This window comes from Ursus arctos, unplaced genomic scaffold (assembly GCF_023065955.2).
Source record: "Ursus arctos isolate Adak ecotype North America unplaced genomic scaffold, UrsArc2.0 scaffold_32, whole genome shotgun sequence".
Classification (NCBI taxonomy): Eukaryota; Metazoa; Chordata; class Mammalia; order Carnivora; family Ursidae; genus Ursus; species Ursus arctos.
Window position 1 is genome coordinate 24047426 of NW_026623008.1, and position 22676 is coordinate 24070101.

General features: G+C 38.4%; 1 protein-coding gene across 36 annotated transcripts in view; it reads left to right on the plus strand.

Moving 5' to 3' along the window:
- The first annotated feature begins 5 nt into the window (after positions 1–5).
- Positions 6–22676, plus strand: part of S100PBP (S100P binding protein) — a 34532-nt gene continuing 11861 nt past the window's right edge. The window contains exons 1-8 of one of the 36 annotated variants that reach the window (XM_057305478.1): positions 115–226; positions 5031–5137; positions 6107–6219; positions 6972–7786; positions 8405–8490; positions 9979–10082; positions 13198–13225; positions 17922–18954. In XM_057305478.1, the coding sequence (XP_057161461.1) occupies positions 6974–7786; positions 8405–8490; positions 9979–10082; positions 13198–13202 (1008 nt within the window). In that variant the 5' untranslated portion in view covers positions 115–226; positions 5031–5137; positions 6107–6219; positions 6972–6973 and the 3' untranslated portion in view covers positions 13203–13225; positions 17922–18954. The other 35 variants (XM_057305481.1, XM_057305476.1, XM_057305479.1 and 32 more) reach the window with 35 other exon arrangements.

Genomic DNA, 22676 nt, shown 5'->3' on the forward strand with positions numbered 1-22676 from the left:
CCAGTAGGCAGGCTAGGCGGTGCGGAGGGCGGGGTTGCGGCGTCTGCGCGGGGCACAACCCCCTGAGGGGCGGGGCGGTTTCCTGCCAATCACTGTCTGTTTGCCCTCCCCCTCGCGCTGGCCCGGCAGCCTCGGGGTGGGGGAGGTCGGGGAGGGGGCGATAAAATGGCGCAGGGGGCGGAGTGAGGCGCAGTCGTTCGCCCAGGCTTCGGCCCCGCTTCCGGAGGTGAAAAGCGGGAGGGATGAGGGGGTCTGCGTTCCCGGCCGGGAGGGGGATGGGGGCGCCTGTTGCTTCTCTAGGGGGCCATACATGCCCGTCCACCCCGTTGAAGGGTTTGGAGGCCTTCGCCCTGCTGGGAGAGGGCTGGTTGTCGTTCCTGAGGTGATGGCGGCGGGAGGGGGGAGTGGCCCTGCGCTCCACCTCCACGTCGGCGGGCGGTAGATGCCCCTCACCCTGCTGCGGAAGAGGAGGCCGTCGGGTCACCTGTGAGGCGGGGAGCTCTGTCAGTCTCCCTGCCCAGTAGGGGTGGGGGAGGATGGGTGTGTTAGGTGGGTTGGGGGTGCCGCTGCCTCTGCCCCACTTGGGGGGGGAGGCTGTTGCTAGGGAAGATCTTCCCGCCGCGCCTTGCGGGTGGGGGAGGGAGAGGATGACCCACCCCTCGGCTGGCGGGGCCTCGGTCCCACCGAGGTGCGGGTGTGGGTGTGGGTGGCTACCCTCCGGGTGAGCGGTGCACCGCGCAGGCCTGCTGAGGGGTCGGTTTGGCCCCTTGCGGGGGGGAGGGGCGGGGAGCCAGCCCGCGCTTCTCCCGCCTTCCGCGGGGAGGCGGGAATTCTCGGTGTTTTCGGGGGAGGGAGGAGGGCAGTGCGAAGGCCCAGCCCCGAGGGCGATGCCGTGCTGAGGCCGTCGCATTTCTGGGGGAAGAACAGGGGGCAGCCCAAGCAGTAGTCTACGAAGGGTGGACTTGGGTCACCCATCCTCATGGCTCTCGGGACTAGAGGTGCCACCAGTTCCTTCCTGGGCGGGAGGGAAGGCCGCTGGCATCGCAGGGTGGGCCCCGGAGAGGGGAAAGAAGTGATTGAATTGCCTACCTGCTGATCTCCAATTTCTTGTGGGGTTTTTAGAGGCTGCAAGCTTTAGCTATCCTGTCTAAATTATCTTAAAAATATTTTCTTTTTAAAAAGAAACCTGTTGCTGCAGCTTAGTAATAATTAGTTTCTGTGCCCCTGTGGGATGAGAATCCTGGAATCCATATCTAGTGAAATGTTAACCTAAAGCAGAGATTTCCAGCCCTGGGTTGTTTTTCTGTCCTATAGTATTTCGATTTACTTCAAAGGAAGTTGCAGAATTGTTATAGATGATTTCAGTTCACTTTGATTTTAATTGTTATGCCCATTTTATGGAGTGATAAAGCCTAGTGAGGGCCTTTTGTGCTGTGTGCTGCACACGTATTGCCTATGGGGAAGGTTGGAAATCAAAGGCCTGTCCCTTGGAAATAATCTTTGCCCTTGGCCATACCTATCAGATCTAGCTTGGTAATGGCCTTGGTTTTAGAACCTTGAAAGAGGGATATGGGGTTGTGTCTGGTGTTGCAATTTTGGTGGCCTGAATAAAAATAAGGCTTTGTGCTCTAAGGCAATAGGTTTTCTTAGGTACGATAAAAATAGCAAGGGAACCAGTTTCTGAGGTTGCAGCTAGGTGGTTAGAGAACAGAGCGAGGGGGTGGTAAACTGAAGTGTGAAGAAGGGGGTGGACAGGTGAGAGAGACGTGGAAGGACAGAATAGGGTCACAGGAGGGATGGGGAGCAGAGGAATTATGAGATAGACTTGGGAGATGGGGAGAATAATCTTCCCTTAAAGAGATTCTCATTTTAGGTGGAACTTACAGAGCAAGTGCCAAGAAAGGCAGTTAATGGTAGAATGGCAGACAGAGAAGTGCTAAGGCTGTCTTGTGGACATTCACTTTAGACCTTAATTTTATCTGAGATTTCCTCCCTCTTGCAAATTCATTAAATATCAACTTTAATTAGTATAGGGTTTTTAGGTTTAGAGTGCTTTCATAAACATCCCCTCATTTGATCCTCATGTTTGAAGTTAATAGCGTATAATTGTATCCCCCATTTTTCAGATGAGTATTATCTGAATTGAGATTCAGAGACTTTAAGTGACTTGTGAGGTCTCTGAATTTTAGTTCAGTCGCTCTATACAGGATACTTCAGTAACCATTAATTTGAAGGATTTGCCTGATATTTCAGATGTCCACGCAACATGGTCTTTAATTAATTCAGTGGCAATATGGTTGAACGCTCGGTTAAACTAGAAGAGATTTGAGTATACTAGATAATTTCTTAACAAGCAAGGACCTAGGGGATGTTCTCAACTAGATTAGCATTCTTTCCTACCATTCCTAGGCTTTGTTAAGACTCTTAGGAGTCAGGGAGGTGATGATGATGGGATGAAATAGAAACTATAGCCACTACTTACTGAGCTTTTCCATTGTGCTTGTTGGTAGTACTCGATGTGCATTATGTTCATGGTCTCATTTAATTCTGGCAACAACACTATGAGGTAGCTACTGTGATGGTCTCTGTTGTGTAGGAGAGGACATTTGAAACTACAGAATGTAGTCATTGTCTTTCTCTACTGACTTCTTAATTTAAAAATATTTTTATTATTGGGGCGCCTGAGTGGCACAGCGGTTAAGCGTCTGCCTTCGGCTCAGGGCGTGATCCCGGCGTTATGGGATCGAGCCCCACATCAGGCTCCTCCGCTATGAGCCTGCTTCTTCCTCTCCCACTTCCCCTGCTGTGTTCTCTCTCTCGCTGGCTGTCTCTGTCTCTGTCGAATAAATAAATAAAATCTTTAAACATATATATATTTTTATTATTAAATATTTTAAGCATATAAAATTTATAGGAAGTAACAATGATGTCATTATACATGGCATCCAGCTTTATCGATGTAGGCAGGCTGAATCCGAGGACTCAGAGGGGGGGGATCTCTTTCTGTGTCAAAATAAATAAATAAAATCTTTAAAAACAAAACAACAAAGTAATCTGGTAAAGTGGGGGAGTGGATGGGATAACATTTGCTTTGGGTTGGTGGTTGTTGGGGCTTTGGTGGGTATGTGAGGTTTTGTTATACTGTTGTTATTTTTGTGTATGTTGTAAGTTATGTGTAATAAAAAGCATTTTTTTTTTAAGATTTTATTTATTTATTCGACAGAGATAGAGACAGCCAGTGAGAGAGGGAACACAAGCAGGGGGAGTGGGAGAGGAAGAAGCAGGCTCATAGCGGAGGAGCCTGATGTGGGGCTCGATCCCAGAACACCGGGATCACGCCCTGAGCCGAAGGCAGACGCTTAACCGCTGTGCCACCCAGGCGCCCCAATAAAAAGCATTTTTTAAAATGAAATAAAATTGTAGAGGGAATGACTTGTGCAAGTTAAAATTATATATACGTACGTGTATATACACATATATACATGTGTGTATATACATACATGTACACACATATATACATACATATACATGTACTTATGTGTGTGTGTGTATATGTGTGTGTGTGTGTGTGTGTGTATATATATATATATATATTATTTTGCATGCTTTTGCTCCCAAACACCCTGGAAAATTCTCTGAAAGAAGCTCAGAAGAGCCAGCTCTGTGTCTGTGGATGTCATGTGGCATAGGGATTGATGCTTTCAGTTGTTGTGAAGGATATTGGTCCTGTGTGTGCACAGTCAAGCTTCCAAGTAATGATGTTTTTCTTCCAGTGAGATTTGGCCGCATTCAGGGGTATTTCTCATGTTCTATTCTACCTGGGAAGTCAAGGGAAGCCTGTGTGTAATAAAGTGGTTTAAATTATTTTTGCCAAGGGATCAAAAGCCCTCTTCAGTATGTTTATCTTTCATAGTATATTAGAGAGTGTGCTGAAATTAGGAAGGCTCCGCCATTTGTTGACCCACCCTGGGCAAATCTATGACAGGTAGCAGAAGAGACATTACCTTTGGAATTAGACCTGCGTTTAGATCCTTGTCCTAGCATTATTAGGTCTGTGTGCTTGGTTAAGTTACTTAATGCCTCTCACGTTAGTTCCCAAGAGTGAACATTTATTGAACTCTTCAGTTGGTCATGCCAGCTGCTTGTACTAGACCTTTTGGAAGGAGTTTGAGTGAGAGTGGAGATAGTGGCTGAGAAAGGGCATCTCAGAAATATAGCTGCTTACCCTCAGTTCCTGTGATACTTGTGCTTGACATCTACAAACTTTAAGTAAACTTTTTCTTACTGCAGCCTAAAGAAACAATATAAAATAACCCAATCACTCGGCAGAGAAAATTACTTTTCTCTTCATAGAAAATTACTTTTCTCCTCACTGCTTCAATGCCTGCAGTGCCTGGAACTTTCTCATAACAATGCTGGAATATTGGTAAAATAAGATAAAAAGTCTTAGCAGCCCTAAGTTTAAATAAAACAGAAAGCATAGTTTCTTTGGCAGGGTCTATGTTACAGAGTTATGTTGAAAAGTTAAATTAGAAGTTTTAAAATGTGTTTCACAGTGCCTGGCTTATAATTGGTACTTAATATTTCTTGCTGTCACATCATTTATGAGTAAATTTAACTAAGCTTCTTCTTTTTAAAAAATTTTATTCCCCCCCCCCGTTTTACTGAGATACAATTGATATAGCGTATTAGTTTAAGGCATATGATGTAATGATAAATGTACATATTACTAAATGATTACCACAATAAGAATAGTTAACATGTATCACCTCACAGTTACAATTTTTTTCTCGTGATGAGAACTTTTAAAACCTACTCTCTTAGCAACAAATATAAAATACAGTATTGTTAACTATAGTCACCATGTTGTACATTATGTAAACCCATTCTAACTCTAAATTCTGTAATCCTCTCCTTTCCTTCTCTTTTTCTAGTACTTTATTGTCCATACCATTTTATATTTTCTCATATTGGTGCATAACTTTCAATTTATCTCCCTAGGAGGATTACACATTTTTTTTTTAAAGCAGGTTCCACGCCCAGCGTGGAGTCCGATGTGGGGCTCAAACTCACAACCGTGAGATCAAGACCTGAGCCAAAATCAAGAGTTGGACACTTAACTGACTGAGCCACGCAGGTGCCCGAATTATACATTCTTTAGGGATGGAAACCATATGTTTATTTTTTAGCAAGTCATATAGAAACATGTTACCTTTCTCAGTGCTTTGTGATGATAGTAGCTCAGAAAATATTTTCTGAAAGAATGCATGAACTAAAGCTAAAATTCAAGATGTGGAAGGAAAGTGGGGTGTGGGGGAAATTCACAGTTAGAAGGCTAATAAGGAATTTTCCAAATTATTAAGTTCAGTCTTTAAGCATTTCTTACAGCTTCTCAGATGTTGACATGATCTGTGAAATATACGTTTTTATCACCTTATCTAGAAAATAGATTAGGTCCATCACTGACTGTTTAAAAGCTAGGTTTTAATTATATAAGTAATATACAAATATTCAAGTAGAAAAGTGGAATGACACTGAAGTCTGCCCTTGACGTCTCTCGGTTTCCTTATAGGTTATAACAGTCATCAGTTTTGTGTTTATATTTTCTGGACCTGTTCTTTGCATTTATATATAAATTGAAAATGAGACTTTGGCATGTGTGATCATGATTAACTTATAGATCTTGGTGGAATCTTAGACATTGCCTCATACCCCTTCTCCATTCCGTCCCCATTTTATAAATGAGGAAACAAGTCCAAATGGTTAAGTGCCTTATCCAAATTATTACAGCTGGTTAGTGACAGAACCAGGACTACAAGCAAGGTCTCAGTACTCTCAAGCCAGTATTCATCTTACTGGAGCAAATGATATTCTTAAGAAAGTACAAAATTGTTGGGAGGAACAAAACTAGTTCCTTAGTTGCATAATTTTTCCTCTAAAGGTTTTTCTTTGATGTTCTTGACTCAGAATCCAACTTTCCGGTATTTAAAAAAAAATCAAGATCAAAATTAATAGGTGGAGCACCTTAAAGCATAATACACTTGACTTTGTAATTAGCAGAGTTGAAAGTGATGAGAAGATCCTCTAATTTTCTTTGTGCCTGCAGGAAGGTGGGAGTCAATCATTTTGACAAGTCTCCTGAAAGGAACAGCTAGCGGGAGCTGAAACCTTTTTCCATTTGGTCTCGTGGCAAAGAGATCACACCAGCAGCTCCACACAGTATGGAAGACAATTCTTATCATCTTAAAGTTGTTTTGTTTTTTTTAATTTCAGAAGTTATACATTTGGGTTTTTTTGAAGTATAAACTGAGCATCCAAACATTTCACATAATACGTACTTGCTTTATTTGTATGTTGTGGCTATCATTCCATGATAGTATATACTGATCCACTTCCTTATGTTTTTAAATAGTTGTAAAGTATTCCATAGAATGAATGTACCATGATTTCACTGAGCAGTTCTGGTGATGCACATTTAGGTTGTCTCCAATATTTGGCTATTTTGAATAATGCTGCTTTGAACATCCTTATAAATGTATCCATGTGCATTTGTATAGGTGCTGCTGCAGGAGAAATTCACAGAATTGAAATTGTGGGGTCAAATGGTATTGCAAATTACTCTCTACAAAATATTGTGCTGACTTACACTCTTATACTGGTAGTGTGTGAGGATGCTTGTTTCCTATATCCTTATCAACTTAGATATTATGGCATCTTAATTTTCACTAGAAAATTATGTCAGAAATTTTCAAAATTCAGAATTTCGAAATTTCATACAAAAAAAGTATGTCACTGTTGTAATGTGTATTTCCATGATTCTGGTAAGGTTAAATATCTTAAAATTATTTCTAATGTTATAAGTCACAGTGCAAAGAATTCGAAATATCAGGACACCACCACTATAGAACAGAAAAGAAGTTGATATAGGGGTAATTCCTGTTCCTCAGGGAAATTGCCTCTTATTTTTCCAGATATGACGTGCTCACTAGTGCCCTCTGAACGGTCTTCTGGAACTTCTCTCTTGCCTAAAGACAATGCCCCATTTTCTTGGGGTTCCTTGGATGAAGATGGATTGGATGACTCCTTACTGGATCTGTCTGAGGGAGAAGAGGATGATGGCCATTTCAGTTTCACAGAGGAAGATATTCAGGAGCTCTTGAAGGATGATGACCTTAAAGATGACAGTAGGCGTGTTGAGAAGGGAGGGAAAGGGAGTCAAATTCTATTTGACACTTCCCAAGAGAAAAATTCATTGTACAGCTTGGGACCAGTAGCTGACACCCCTGGCCTCTTAAAACTACCTCACCTAAGTACATCAGTTGGTCATGGACCAACTCCTACTAAACCATTAAACAGACACTTTGCACTAGAAAAGAATCTTATAAAAATAACAGTTGTTACACCATTTGATCCAACAGTTTGTGATGCTGTGCTCGATAAGGACCAGACCGATTCATCCAAAGATACCGAAAAACCCTCCTCCCTTGGGGAAGAAATGAGAAAAGATGGTCTTAGCCCAAATGAGAGCAAACTCTGCACTGAATCTGAAGGGATCAGTCCCAGTCATTCTGCTTGGGATGTGCCTCCACTCTCTTCTCCTTCAGACAATGACTTTGAACAAACTGTGTCTGATAAAAATATACCTGACAGTAAGAGACCTACACCTGTAGTCTCTCAGATCTTGGACCACTCAGAGACTCCTAACACGGGGTCATCCTGGAAAAATGAATCACATAAATCAAATTGTGAAGTGAGGTTTCCGGTTGTTTCCAGTTCATCAAACAAAGTAAGTATATTTTTTCAAGATAAAGAGAAAAATTATTTTGATTCAGAAGCTGTATAGCAGAGCTTTGTATTCATCAAACAAATTGGGATTTGAATCCTAACTAGAACTGTGCCCTTGGGAAAATTATTTAGCCTCTCTGTTTCCTCCTATTTCTTATCTATGAATTGTACTGAATAATACTTCACAGTATAGTAAGGATTAATGAAATAATGTATATATAGGAACTGGTATGAAATATTAAATTACTTCTTATTGAATAATTAAGATAGTGATGCTTTTACTATTATTTTTACTTTCTTTGGGTTTTAGCTTAAGTCTCAATCTTTGGTTGCCATGAGATACGGCACCTGATCAGCCATTGAAGAGCTGAAAAACCTTGGGCAATTTACCTAACCGTTTTGAGCCTGATTCCGTCTATCAAATGGGCATACCACTTAGGGTTTCTTTCTTTTCCTTAAAAGTACAGTCACAGTCTCATTTAAAGTATCTGTCATAGTGCCTGGTACACAGGAGGGTTCGGGAATATGCCTCTGTAGCCTTTATTAAAAATATGTCCATAAATAGTGTTTTCAGCTTTTTCCTTATATTTGTCTTTCCTTCTGCTCTGAACGAAAGCAGGATGTTCTTAACAAGGATTCGGGGAAGCTGAAAGTCAATGAGAGAAGACTAGGCAAAGTCATTCCTGTTCTGCAAGCCAAAAGAAGGTAACAGTATGATAATATACTGGTTTCTTTGGTTTTCTTCAATTTCTTTCTTCCCCTCCTCAGTTCCCCTTAGTGTGGAGTAAAGCTATGCACCAGGTGTAAGCATACGTTTAAGTTCCGGGACCGGTAACATGTAGCTGTGTGACCTTGGGCAAGTCAAATGATCTGTGACTTCAGTTTATTTGTCAACAAAATGAGGCTAATGATGCTTTCTCTGCTGCCGCACAAGGTTATTTTGGGAGTAAAAAAGACCTATTAGTGAAAGCACTATATAAATGTAAGATTTCTTTTCCTGTGCATCAGCAAGCCTGGTCGCAGATATGACAGGAGGTTAGAATAATTTTAACACAAATATTAAAATACAATTATATAGAAAATCCTTTTGTCATCTCTCCCAACTTGAATGCAACTGTCCTTGGGGAATGATTCTAGTGGAGGTTACAGATTTGGGTCACCTTTTCAATCTATTCTCTTGTTGCCAGGAGATGGCAGTGTCTCTACATGGGCCTTCTCAGTTAGCAAAGCCATTTTTTAGGTTGAGTCAGATTGGCTTCCTTACAATGAGATTTAAAAAATTTTTTTGATTACACAGATACTAAATTTTTTCGCTTTTTTATTTTTAAAATTTATTTTTATATATTTTTTAAGCTTTTATTTATTTATTTGACAGAGAGAGAAAGAGCACGAGCGCACAAGCAGGGGGAGCGGCAGGCAGAGGGAGAGGGAGAAGCCGACTCACCGCTGAGCAGGGAGCCCAACGAAGGGCTCCATCCCAGGACCCTGGGATCATGACCCAAGCCAAAGGCAGATGCCTAACTGACTGAGCCACCCAGGCACCCCACTTGCTTTAAATTATTTTAATATATTAAAAATAAGGCGAAAGTCTCTTTTGACTACTATCCCTAACTCCAGTTTCTTGGTTTTTTGTTTTGTTGCATAATTGAGGGTAACTTTGTGACTTAGTTACAGTGGATATTATACCAAGGAGCCAAGTCAGGCTACTTGGGACAGTTAACGTACTTATTGTCTCAATAAGTACTCTGACTCTGCAATTATCAGTGCAAGGGCCAGACATTGTTCATGCCAAGGTCACCAGTGTTATAATTGCCACATCCAGCTGGTTCTTTTTGGTCTTTATCTCATACAGTTTTTCTGTGGCTCTATCAAGTTAGCTATGTCCTGATTAACCTTGAATTACTGAACAAGTGCTTTCTTTCTCTAGGGACTAGGGAATCTTTACTTTCTTATGCCTTGTTAACAGGAGTTTGTATCTATTTCTCATCTTCCTTTTTTTTTTTTTACCTCCATACTTGATTTCAGCTTTATACTACGTGACTAATACTGTCTTCTGTCACTGGATCTTAAAGAGTATTTTGCCTCTGAAAGTTAGTTATTCTAACTGATCAGCAATATTTGACTTCTCTCTACAAAGCACTATACATGGGTCTAATAGACTGTTTTTCCTCCTTCTGGTTTGCTTTGTTCAAGGACTAATGTTCCGACGTCTTCACAATCAGATCTAGAAAAGCAGAAGGAAAGTTATCTCAAGGAAGTCATTGCTCATATAGAACACCCGAAGGACACTAACCAAGGTAACATGGTAGCCAAAGAATGGCATGGAGAAGATGTGATGGGATTCTTTTTTTTCCGGTGTAGTACAGATTAAACTGGGAGATTATTTTGAGTTTTCTTAAATTGATGAGAGAGGTAACTTTCTTACCCAAAGATTTTTACTTGAAGGGATTGCCTAACCAAATAAGATCCTAAGTGGTTTGGCTAACCAGTATTAGAGGGGGATCCAAGGAGACTCATACCAGTATATGAAGAGTGCCTCCCCCATGGTTGAGGTGTGTAACCAGACCCTTAGTCTTTAGATAGGGAATTTTTTGTTTGAAAAATGAAGTGGATGACCAGGGGCTGCTTAGTAATCATTAGTTTTTTATATAGAATTATTTCTTTTCCCTATTTCCTTTAGCATTTAAGTGTAAAAAGCAAGCATTTCAAATACCTTTCTGCATCTTTATATTTGAATAAAAGCTCTTAAAAGGTTTTGACTACCGTCCAAATTCTTCAAGCTGAGTTCTCCCTGGTTCACTAAAAGCTCTTACAAACCAAAGTGACGATTCTTTCTCCAGCCCTGGAGAGATTCTTGTCTCTGTTATTATGCATCCTGGACTAGTAGCTGATGGGAAAACTCTTAAAGGGAGTGGAACTGTGGGCTATAATGAAGGTGCTAAGATTAGAGAGGTACTGATAAAAAGATTCCTTCTCAAAAAGATTGCTTCATATTCTGTCATCTTCAGCTTCTTTGTTCATTTAGCAAACCTTTCTCAACTACTTTCAGTGGTTTGAAGGTTAGGGATTGGAAATGTACGGAGGACCAAAGTAGGGTCCTGGCTCTCTAGGAATTGATAGCTCAGAGAAGGAAGAGATAATTACACCACAATATTGATTAGAATATATCTAATCAATAGAGATATAATTCTAATAGAATTATGTATAAAGTGCACGAGGAGCAAGGAAGGAGCACTTCTGTTTGTGTTTGGGAAAAGTGGAAGATGGGGAAGAAGATGCCCTAGTTAGGCTCCATGGGAAAGATAATTCTGTTACTCGAAGATCTGTCATAAATCACTAGGAAGAGTTTTAGGGGAGCTTTTGGCTAAAGAGGAGACTCCCCTTTTTTTACGAATCTTTAATTATTTAGTAGTTTTAGAAATCCATTGGCCAGAATTTTTTATTCCAGGTCCTTTTATTTTTTAGTCAAAGATTTCATTAAGCATTCAAGTGCTACTTGTACTGATTGCTCAGCCCTCTGTTTGTGAGCTGTCTTTGTTTGAACTATTTTAAAGGTCTGGTGGAACTAGAGACAGTCCTCTCCCACTTGCCTGGACCCCCTTCAACTGGGTCATTGATTGGAGGGGTAGATTAAAAGAAGTTTGTATATATTTAACCTCTGTGGAAGAGACCTGAACATTGCTTTTTCCTCTGTGAAGTGACTTTCTTTTATGTCCTAGGCAATTCAGACTGATGATATCCAATTATATTTTCCTTTCTCATTTGGGGCATTTAGAAAAGCAAATTTCGCAAGAAAAGCAGTGAGCAGCTGCTCATGTTTGTAGCATCTTTTCCAGTCTCTTTCCCATTCAGCAGTCCCTCTCCCACTTTACCACAATCTATACGCCACGAGGAACAACTAGAATAATGCATATAGAGGAAAGACGGCATACTTCAGTAGTTGGGAAAGTAAAGTGTAGTCTAGAGATAACCTCTGGTTTCGTACCCTAGGTCCACTGCTTACTGGCTGTGTGACCTTGAGCCAATAAAAACTCAGTTTTCTCATTTGCAAAATGGGTTTAATAATGAGGTTTAGCATATATGAAAATTTAAGTACAAATGTAAAGCATAGAACAGTACCTAGCCATAGCCACCAACATTTATTGAATACTTGATATTATTCGTAAGAAAGGGTATCCTTTCAAACTGAAGTTTTTATAGGTAGAATAGTATGATGTCAGGTGTTTGTTTTCAAATCTTGAAGAAAAAAAGCCAAAACCCTGGAAAATTAGAGGAAACAGCTTTAACAAAGTGTTGGTGAATGAAGCTGAGTGATAGTAATGTGTCGGTTCATTATGTTAGTTTCTACTTTGTGTGTATTTGAAAAAATATCCATGGTAAGAAGTTTATTTTTTTTTAAAGTGCATCTTTTAGGGGATTCCTTTTTGACATCTAAGAATTGTCAATGTCACCAGTTATTCTAAAAATTTCACAGGCCTCCAGCGCTTGCTTCTGCTTTCTGGGAACCCAGTGTGATACCATGTTCTTGTGTTCCTTCCCACTGCCCGCTATTCGTGCATCCAGAGTTTAAAGCTTATATACTAAATTGCAGAGGAGAGTGAGGGGGCATATTTCCTTGCTCCTCTATTTATATATGAAGTAAAGAGCAGCCAGAAGCAAACAGAGGAAGCATATAGTGCCTCCTGTCCTTTTTGATACGTGTAGTGCTGTGTTACCTTGGAAAAGTTCAAGTTCTTTATTAGATACAGAGAAATTAAAATTAGTAGATTCAAATGTAGTTCCTGCCAATTCAGTTTGAATCCTCTCCTTTGGGTTAATCGTATGCTATTGGTACAGAATATGATAATGTAAATCATCCTTCAACTTCATTATTCTAGTATGATCTCTTTTTAGTTTAATGGCACACGAGTCTGCTGACATTCCAGCTCATGGAAAACTTTATATGGAATTAGAAGTTCTTAGAGTAGAAAAGGATCATTAAGATCTTCTCTTTAATCTCCTAACATATAAATCTGTTCTATATATCTTTGCCAAATGACCATTCAGCCTTTGCTTAGAATTCTAATAATACAAAACTCATTAAATCATGAAGCAGGCCATTCGTTGCATAAAAAATTCTAATTCTTAGAAAAGTTATTCTTTACATTGAGCCAAACTCTGCTTCCCTGTAGTTTCCAGTGCTAGTTTCTAGTTCTGCCCCCTGGGATCACAAAAAATAATTATTACCTTCCAAATACTTAATGTATTCTAAGGACCTTTTCATGTTAAATATCTCAAGATTTTTAATGATTACAAAGTATTATATAATTTATTATTCCATCTTGGATAATTAGGTTGTGCCCATTTTCATTAGTAATGCTGCAGTGAACATTCTGGTCAATAAATATTTATGTACAACTCTTATTTCTATAGGATGAATACCTAGAAGTGGAATTGCTGGGTAAAGTATATAAATATTTTAAAAACCTCTGTTACATGTTACCAGATTGTCCTGCCCCCCAAAATTGTATTAATTTTTATTGTCACCAACTTGATAGGTAAATTTTAACATATTTTGTTTTAATAATTAGTGAGGTTAAATATTTTTTATGTTTTTTGGAAATACATATTTAATTGTAATTTTTAAAAATCATCTAATATCTAATTTATATTCCAGTTTCCCCAGTTGTCCCAAAAATGTTTTCTTGTAAATTGTTCAAACAGGATCTAATCAAGGTTCACGTGTTTAATTATTGTCTCCTTACTCTCTCTTAATCTAGGTCACTTGTTTTGTAGATTGTCTCACATTCTGATTTGTGTCTGATTGTTTCCCTGTGGTGTCCTTTAACTTGTTCCTCTATCCCCCTGTATTTCCTATAAACTGGAATTTGCATCTAGAGGAGGGATTAGACTCAGAGAAAGCATTTTTGGCTGGTATAATTCCTAGGTACTGTTGTGTATTCATCCTGTATCAGATTAGGGGGCCACGTAATGACAGGGTGTTCAAGTAGTGATGCTGTTTGATTATTTTGTTAAACTGTTAACTGCCACGGAGCGCCTGGGTGGCTCAGTCAGTTAAGCATCTATCTTTGGCTCAAGTCATGACCCTAGGGTCCCGGGATCTAGCGCTGCGTCCAGCTCCCTGCTTCTCCCTCTTCCTCTGCCTGCCACTCCCCCTGCTTGTGTTCTCTCGCTTGCTCATTCTGTCAAATAAATAAATAAAATCTTTTAAAAAAATAAAGTGTTAACTGCCCCATCTCCATTGTAAGGCACATTTTCCGCTTTGTAATTAGTAAGTCATCTGTGGGGTGTTGCTTCAGTATCATTTGAATATCCTGTTCCCCAGCAGTTGTTACTTATTTGATCATTCACTGATGACTCTTACCTAAATCAGCTACTATACAGAGAGTTGTATAGAAAGTGGTCATTTTCTAAATATATAATTTCTTTTACAATGATTACCTACCATTCTTCTATGAAGATTTTTTTAGTATCACTATTACCTCATAGATTTTTAAAAATTAATGTGTTATAGTTGATAATAGTCATTACTTTTTTTGATGGTCTTTTTGTCTCCAGTTTGACCAATGAGAACTCCTTCCTTCGGGTGGGCTCCTTTGTCTACTGCTGTGATCCCATTAATCTTTTTTTTTCTTAATTGTGGTAGCAAAATAACATAAAATTCACCAATTAAACCATTTTTAAGTGTGCAGTTCAGTCATGTTAAGTTTATTCACATTAACTTGCAAATCTCACACTCTATGCATACCATTAAAAAACAACTAGCCTTTTTCCCTTCCCAGTAATCCCTGGTAACCACCATGCTACTTTCTGTTTCTATGAATCTGCCTTTTTTAGATACCTCAACTAAGTGGAATCAAACAGTACTTTTCTTTTTGTGATGGGCTTATTTCATTTAGCATAATGTCCTCAAGGTTCATCTGTGTTGTAGCATGTGCCAGAATTTCGTTCCTTTTTATGGCTGAGTAATATCCCATTATATGTATATACCAGTTTGTTTATCCATTTATCCTTCAGTGGACATTTGAGTTGCTTCCACCTCTTGGCTGTTGTGAATGATACTCCTGTGAATGTGGGTGCGCACCTGCTAGAGATATCTATCTCCTCAAGACCCTGTTTTCAGGTCTTTTGGCTATGTACCCAGAAGTATCGTAGTTCTACTTTGAATTTTTTGAGGAACCTCTTTACTGTTTGACACAGTGGTTGTACTATTTTACAATCCCACTGATAGTCTACAAGGATTCCAGTTTCTCTACATCCCCACCAACACTTGTTATTTTCTGTTTTCTGGTAGTAGCTGCCCTAAGTGGTTGTTATATCCATAATGTTGGTATTACAGCCAAGTAAATATCACTCACTGCGAAGTCAGATAGTATCCTGTGGTTTCATTTTCTTGAATCATTCGTTTTTCTGGAGTGGTTAATTACTTCACTTATTTTTTAAACTACGAATTAATTTATTCTTAATTTTTTCTTTACAAATGCATCTTATATCCTTATCTATGTTGTCTGTGTGTCTGTGTCATGCCCCCCCCCCCCCACAAATGGTCAGACATACCCAGTAATCTATCAATTCCTTTACAGATTTTTTCTGGAGACCTTCCTAGAGCCTTGTGTTCTGCTCCGATCTGTACTGCTTGTTCTCTAGCCTTGCTGCAGAGCTGTCATCCTCATGTCTCCCTTTGCTGCCCTCCTGGATCCCCCTTTCTTCCTCTTGATCTGTTTTAATGGAGCACACTCTTTGAGAATTTCTAAGAAAGTGTGATAGATAAATTTGGGTGGCCCTTCCATATCTGAAAACACCTTTATCTTCGTACTTGGTTGGTAGTTTGGTATAGAATTCTAAATTCAAACTCATTTTTCCTCAGAATTTTGAAGGCATACATCTAATGTTCTTGTAAAACAAGTCTGTTATTAATTTAATTTTTATTCCTTTTAATGTAACCTGTCTTTTTCTCCCTGGAAGTTCCTAGTCTTCTCTTTATCCATTATTTTATGCAAATTATTCCACTGGCTGGGACATTTTCTTCTTATTGACTTCTTTACTTTCATATTCACATTTCTAAGAGTTTTTTTCCTGTTTTGTTCCCTTTGCATATTATGTTGTTCTTATTTTGTGAACTAATTGCTTATCTCAAGATTTTCTCTCTCTCTCTCTTTTTAAAAAAGATTTTATTTATTTATTTATTTGGGGGGGTGGAGAGAGCTCACAAGAGTAGGAGGGAGAATAGGCTCCATGCTGAGCAGGGAACCTTATGCGGGACTCGATCCCAGGACAGTGAGATCATGACCTGAGTCGAACGCAGTAGCTTAATCAACTGAGCCACCTAGGTGCCCCGATTTTCTTCTTTTTTGAGTAATAATTCAAATACAGTAAGCTGCACAAAGTTAACATATGCAATTTGTTGAGTTTTGACATTTCTATGCACCCATGAAACTCACTGCAATTAAGATAAATATACCACACCACAAAGTTTCTTTCTGCCTCTTTGTAATTCCTCCTTTCTGCCTTTCCTTGCCCCCTTCAATTCCCAGGCAACCACTGATCTGCTGTCACTATAGTTTGTAATTTCTAGAACTTTATGTAAATGGAATCATACAGTATATATAGTAGCTTCTTTCTCAAAACATAATTATTTTGAAATTCATTTTGTAGATAGTTTACTCCTTTTTGTTGCTGAGTGGTATTCCATTATAGAAATATACCACAATTTGTTTACCCATTCATCTATTGATAGGCATTTGGGTTGTTTCCAAATTTTGGCTATTACAAATAAAGCTGTTAAGAATATTCACGTACAAATCTTTGTATGGATATGCTTTCATTTTTCTTGAGTAAAAATCCGGGGGTAAAATGACTGGGACATATGGTAGATGTATGTTTAATTTTTTAAGAAATTACCAAACTCTGGGGCGCCCAGGTGGCTAAATCAGTTAAACCTCCAACTCTTGATTTCAGCTCAGGTCACGATCTCAGGATTGTGAGATTGAGTCCTGCGTTGGGCTCCGTGCTCAGTGGGGAGTGCTTGAGATTGTCTCCCTCCGCCCCTCCCCCCACTCATGCAGGCTCTCTTTCTTTCTCAAATAAATAAATCTTTAAGAAAAAAAAAAACCCAAACCACCAAACTTTTCCAAAGTGGTTGTACTATTTTATATTCTCACCAGCAGGGTATGAATTCCAAATGCTCCCATCCTTAAAAAGGATTGTTCGTTGCCAGTATGTAGAAATTCAGGTGATTTTTGTACATTGCCCTTATATTCTGCACCCTTGCTCATAAATTCACTTGTTAGTTTTGGTACCTTTTTTGTAGATCACATCAGTTTCTGTATCTATGATCATGTCATCAGCAAATAAACACATTTTTACTTGTTCCTTTCCAATTTGGATACCTTTTATTTACTTTTTGCCATATTGCACTGGCTTGAACCTCCAGTACAATGTTTAATACAAGTAATACAAGTAACTTGTTCCTGATCTTAGGAGGAAAGCATTTAGTCTTTCACTACTATGTTAACTATTATGTTAGCTGCATCTCCTAGATACCTTTTATCAACTTTACAATGTTCTCTCCTACTTAAAACTTGCTGAGAGTTTCATTGGAAATGGATGTTGGATTTTGTCAAATACTTTCTGCATCTGTTGAGATGATCATACAGTGTTACTGTGTTTTTTAAAGTCCATTAATTAGAGAATTATATTATTTGATTTTCCAGTGTTAAGCCAGTCTGGCGTTTCTGATCTTAATGCATTCTGCACTTGGTCTTAAAGTATTATCCTTGTAAAGTAATAGCATTGAGTTGATTTGCTAAAATTTTATTATGCATTTTTGCATCTGCCTTAATAAGGGATATTGGTCTATACTTGTAATTTCTTGATCTGGTCTTGGTATCAGAGTAATGTTGGCCTCACAGGATGAATCGAGAAGTATTTCTACCCCTTCAAATTTTCTGGAAGAGTTTGTATATGTATAGAATTGGTATCTCTTTTTGGGTAAGCTTTGGTAGTCTTTCAAGGAATTTGACCATTTCATCTAAGTTGTTAAATTTATTAGCATGAAGTTAATAACATTTCCTTATTAGCCTTTTATTTATTTACATTTGTTTGTTTACTTTAAAGATTTTTATTTATTTATTTAGAGAGAACCAGCATGCAAGCCAGGAGGGGGGAAAGGGAGGAGAGAATCCCAGTAGACTCTGCTCTGAGCACAGAGCCCGACAGGGTCGGGGAGGCTCAATCTCATGACCCCAAGATCATGACCTCAGCTGAAATCAAGAGTCAGATGATTAACGGACTGAGCCACCCAGGCACCCTGCATTTTATATAGTATTCTGTAGTGATGTCATCTTTCCCATTCTTGGTATCGGTAATTTGTGTTCTCTTTCTTCTAATCAGTGTGGCTAAAAGTTTATGAACACTATAATGTAATACTTTCTTAAAAAAGAACGCGGCTTTTGTTTTACTGATTTTTCTCTATTTTCTATTTTCTATTTCATTGATTTCCATTCTGATATTTATTATGTCCTTTTCTCTGCTTACTTCAAGTTTCATTTGCTTTTTTTCTAGTTTCTTTAGATGGTTGCTGAGACCATTTATTTTGAGATCTTTCTTTTGTAATTTAGTAAGGGACGTTAGGAGTAAGAGAAGGTAAATTCATGCAGTCAATCTCTGTTTCTCTGGATGTATGCCTTGACCTTTTTTTGAAAATCAGCTTTACTGAGGTATACTTTACATGCAATAAAATGTACCCATTTTAAGGGTACATTTTGCTGAGCTTTGACAAATTTATGCACATGAAATCATCACAACAATCAGGATTGATAGAACATTCCGGCTATCCCCCAAATTTCCCTTGTGTTCCATATTAGTCATTCTGTCCCTGCCCGGCTCCTGCACTGGGAAAGCATGATTTCTTTTTGGTCACTATAATTAGATTTGTCTTTTCTAGAGTTTCATATAAATGGAATCATGCAATATGTGTCCTTTTGTGTTTGGCTTCATTTACTTGGAATAATTTTTACATATTTATCCATGTTGTTATGTGTATCAGTAGTTCTGTAGTTTACTGCTGAATTTTTCCTTATATTAATATACTATAGTTTAGTCACTTTTTGAAAGACATTTGTGCTTCTAGTCTTTGGCTGTTATGAATAAAGCATTTATGAACATTCATATATGGGTTTTTGTATGGATGTGTGTTTTCATTTCTCTAAGGTAAATAATTAGAAGAGTGGAATTGCTGGGGCGCCTGGGTGGCATAGCGGTTAAGCGTCTGCCTTCAGCTCAGGGCGTGATCCTGGCGTTATGGGATCGAGCCCCACATCAGGCTCCTCCGCTATGAGCCTGCTTCTTCCTCTCCCACTCCCCCTGCTTGTGGTCCCTCTCTCGCTGGCTGTCTCTCTCTCTCTGTCAAATAAATAAAATCTTTAAAAAAAAAAAAAAGAAGAGTGGAATTGCTGAGTCATATAGTGTTTGTGTAATTTTCCCAAAGTGATCATACTATTCATTGTGAGTTTTCTATTGCAGAGGCTTAGGTTCTTTCTTACGTATGCATATCTAGTTACTCTAGCACCATTTGTTGAAAAAATTATCCTTTCTATGGGTTTCTGAATTCTCTATTCTGTTCCATTGATATACGTGTCTATTCTTATGCCAATTTTATACTGTCTTGATCACTATAACTGTATAGCAAGTCTTGAAATTATTTGGATTTCTATAATTTTTAAAAAAAATTAACATCAGCTTGTCAGTTTGTTCAAAAATACCTGTTGGGTATTTCATTGGGATTGTGTTGAATCTGTAATAGATCAGTTTGGGGAGAACTGACATCATAACAATACTGAGCCTTCTAATCTGTGAACAGGATATATTTCTCCATTTATTTATGGCCTCATTAATTTCTGTCAGTAACATCTTGTAGTTTTTATTGTACAGATCTTGCGCATATTTTGTTAAATTCATTCATCAGTATCTCAGTGCTTTTTTATAATTTAATGAACGGTCACCACCATCTGTCACCATACAATATTATTAAAATATTATTGACAATATTCTGTATGCTGTACTTTTCATCTCCATGACTTATTTATTTTATAACTGGAAGTTTGTACCTCTTAATTTCGTTTATCTATTTCACCCATTCCCCCACCCACCTTTCTGCTGGCAACTACCGGTTTGTTCTCTGTGTTTAAGAGTCTGTTTGAGCCTTTTTTGTTCATTTGTTTTTTTAGATTCCACATATAAGTGAACTCATGATATTTTTCCTCTGACTTATTTCGCTTAGTGTTATACCACCTAGACCCATCCATGTTGTTGCAAATGATAAGAACTCATTCTTTTTTATGGTTGACTAATATCCTAGTGGGTGTGGGTGTGGGTATGTGTGTGTATCACATCTTCTTTATCCATTCATCTATTATAGACAGTTAGGTTGCTTCCATATCTTGGCTATTATAAATAATGTTACAATAAACATAGGGGTGCATATATATTTTCAAATTAGTGTTTTCACTTTCTTTGGGTAAATACCCATGTGTGGAATTCGGGATCACATGGTATGTCAGGTTTTTTTTTTTTTTTTTTTTTTTTTTTTTGAGGAACCTCCAATACCGTTTTCCATCGCGGCTGCACTAGTTTACATTCCCAGCAACAGTCCACAAAGGTTCCCTTTTCTCCACATCCTCACCAATACTTGTTATTTCTTTGTTGTTTTGATACTAGACATTCTGACTGGTGTGAGGTGGTATCTCATTGTGGTTTTGATACTTTTAGTAATGTTTTAATAAATCCTTTAGAATTTTCTGTGTTAACATGATAATATCTCCAAATAAGGACAGTTTATTTCTCCCTTTCCAATCTTTAGGCCTTTTGTTTCTTTTTCTTGCCTTGCTGCACTGGCTACCACCTCTAGTACATTAAGTATGATATTAGCTGTAGTTTTATCAGAGATACCCTTTATCAGGTTTGAAGAAGTTCCCCTTCTGTTGGTGTTTGGGTTGAGGAAGTTCCCCTCCTGTTTTTAGTTTGGTGAGAGTTTTTTATCATGAATGAGTGGTGAATTTTGTCAATTGAATGTTCTGCATTTATTTAGAAGGTCATATGGTATTTCGACTTACTCTGTAATGTGGTGTGTTACATTTATTGATTTTTGACTCTTAGGCTAACTTGCATTCTTCAGATAAACTCACTGGCCTTAATGAATTATCCTTAATTAAGTTTGCTAATATTTTTAGGAGTTTTTATGTCTTGTTTATAAGGAGTTTTGGTTTTTAGTTTTTCTTGTATTGTCCTCTAAGTATCATGGTGTAGTACTGGCTTCATAAAATGAGTAGGGAAGTGTTGTTTCAGTTTATGTAGGACTGGTATTATTTCTTCCTTTAAATGTTTGCTAGAATTTATCAGTGAAGCTATCTAACCCTGGAGGTTTTTTTCAGAATTTCTTTATCTTTGAGCCCATTTCAGTAATTTGTGTCTTAAAAGGAATTTGCCCATTTTATCTAAGTTAATTATTTTATTGGCATAAAATTATTCATAATGTTCCTTTGTTATGCCTTTAATTACTGTAGGATCTGTAGTGATGGTCACTTTTTCATTTCTTATATTGGTAATTTGTCTTTTTTTCTTGGAAAATCTAGTTAAAGGTTTATCAATTTTACTGGTTTTTTGCTCCCAAAGCAAATTTCTAGTTTCATATTTCTATATTGTTTTTGGCTGTTACATTCTTACTTTTTTCTCCACTTTGTTATTGCTTTTCTTCTACTTTGGGTTTAATTTGCTCTTCTAGCTTTGTAATGTGGAAGTTTAGATCACTGATCTGAGATCTTTCTATTTTCTGTAATCATATTTTTTAAGATTTTATTTTGAGAGAGAGAGTGAGAGAGCGAGCGAGCATGGGGGGGCAGAAGAAGCAGACTCCCTGCTCAATTGGGGGACTCCCCCCCGCCCCCATGCAGGGCTCATCATGACCTGAACCAAAGGCAGATGCTTAACCGACTGAGCCACCCAGGCGCACCTTCCGTAAGCATTTGAAGCCATGGGTTTTCCTTTAAGTGCTGATTAGTGCTATCCCACAGATTTTGATATATTTTCATTTTCATTTGGCTCAAAGCAATTTCTATTTCCCTTATGATTACTTCTTTATTTATTTAGAAGTGTTATTTAGAAGTGTGTTACTTAGGGGTGCCTGGGTGACTCAGTTGGTTAAGCACCTGCCCTCAGCTCAGGTCATGATCCCCAGAGTCCTGGGATCGAGCCCTGCGTCAGGCACTCTGCTCAGCGGGGAGCCTGCTTCTCCCTCTCCCTCTGCCTGATGCTCCCCCTGCTTGTGCTCTCTCTCGCTCGCTATCTCTCTCTCTCTTTGTCAAATAAATAAATAATTTTATTTTAAAAAAAGGTATGTTACTTAATTTCCAAATATTTGGGAGTTTTCATCTATCTTCTTATCTCTAGCTTAATTCTATTGTGGTCAGAGAATCTTCTCAGTATGAGTTCAATTCTTTTAAATATACTGAGACTTATTTTTATAGACCAGCATATGGTCTGTTTGGTGAATGTTCCATGTGCACTTGAAAGTGTATATTCTGATGTTGGTGGAGTGTTCTATACATTTCAGTGAGGTTTTGTAGGTTGCTGGTGGTGTTCAATTCTATATCCTTACAGATCTTCTGACTAAAAGAGGAGTGTTCATAGCTCCAACTCTAATTGTGGATTTTCCTGTTTCTCCTTTCACTTCTGTCACTTTTTGCCGCTTGTATTTTGAAACTCTGCTATTGGATGCATACGCTTTTAGGGATGTCATATCCGCTTGATAAATTGACCCCTTTTATCATTATGAACTTTTTTTTACTCTTAGTAACATTCAGTATTTACATTCTTAGTAATATTCTCTTTGGAAG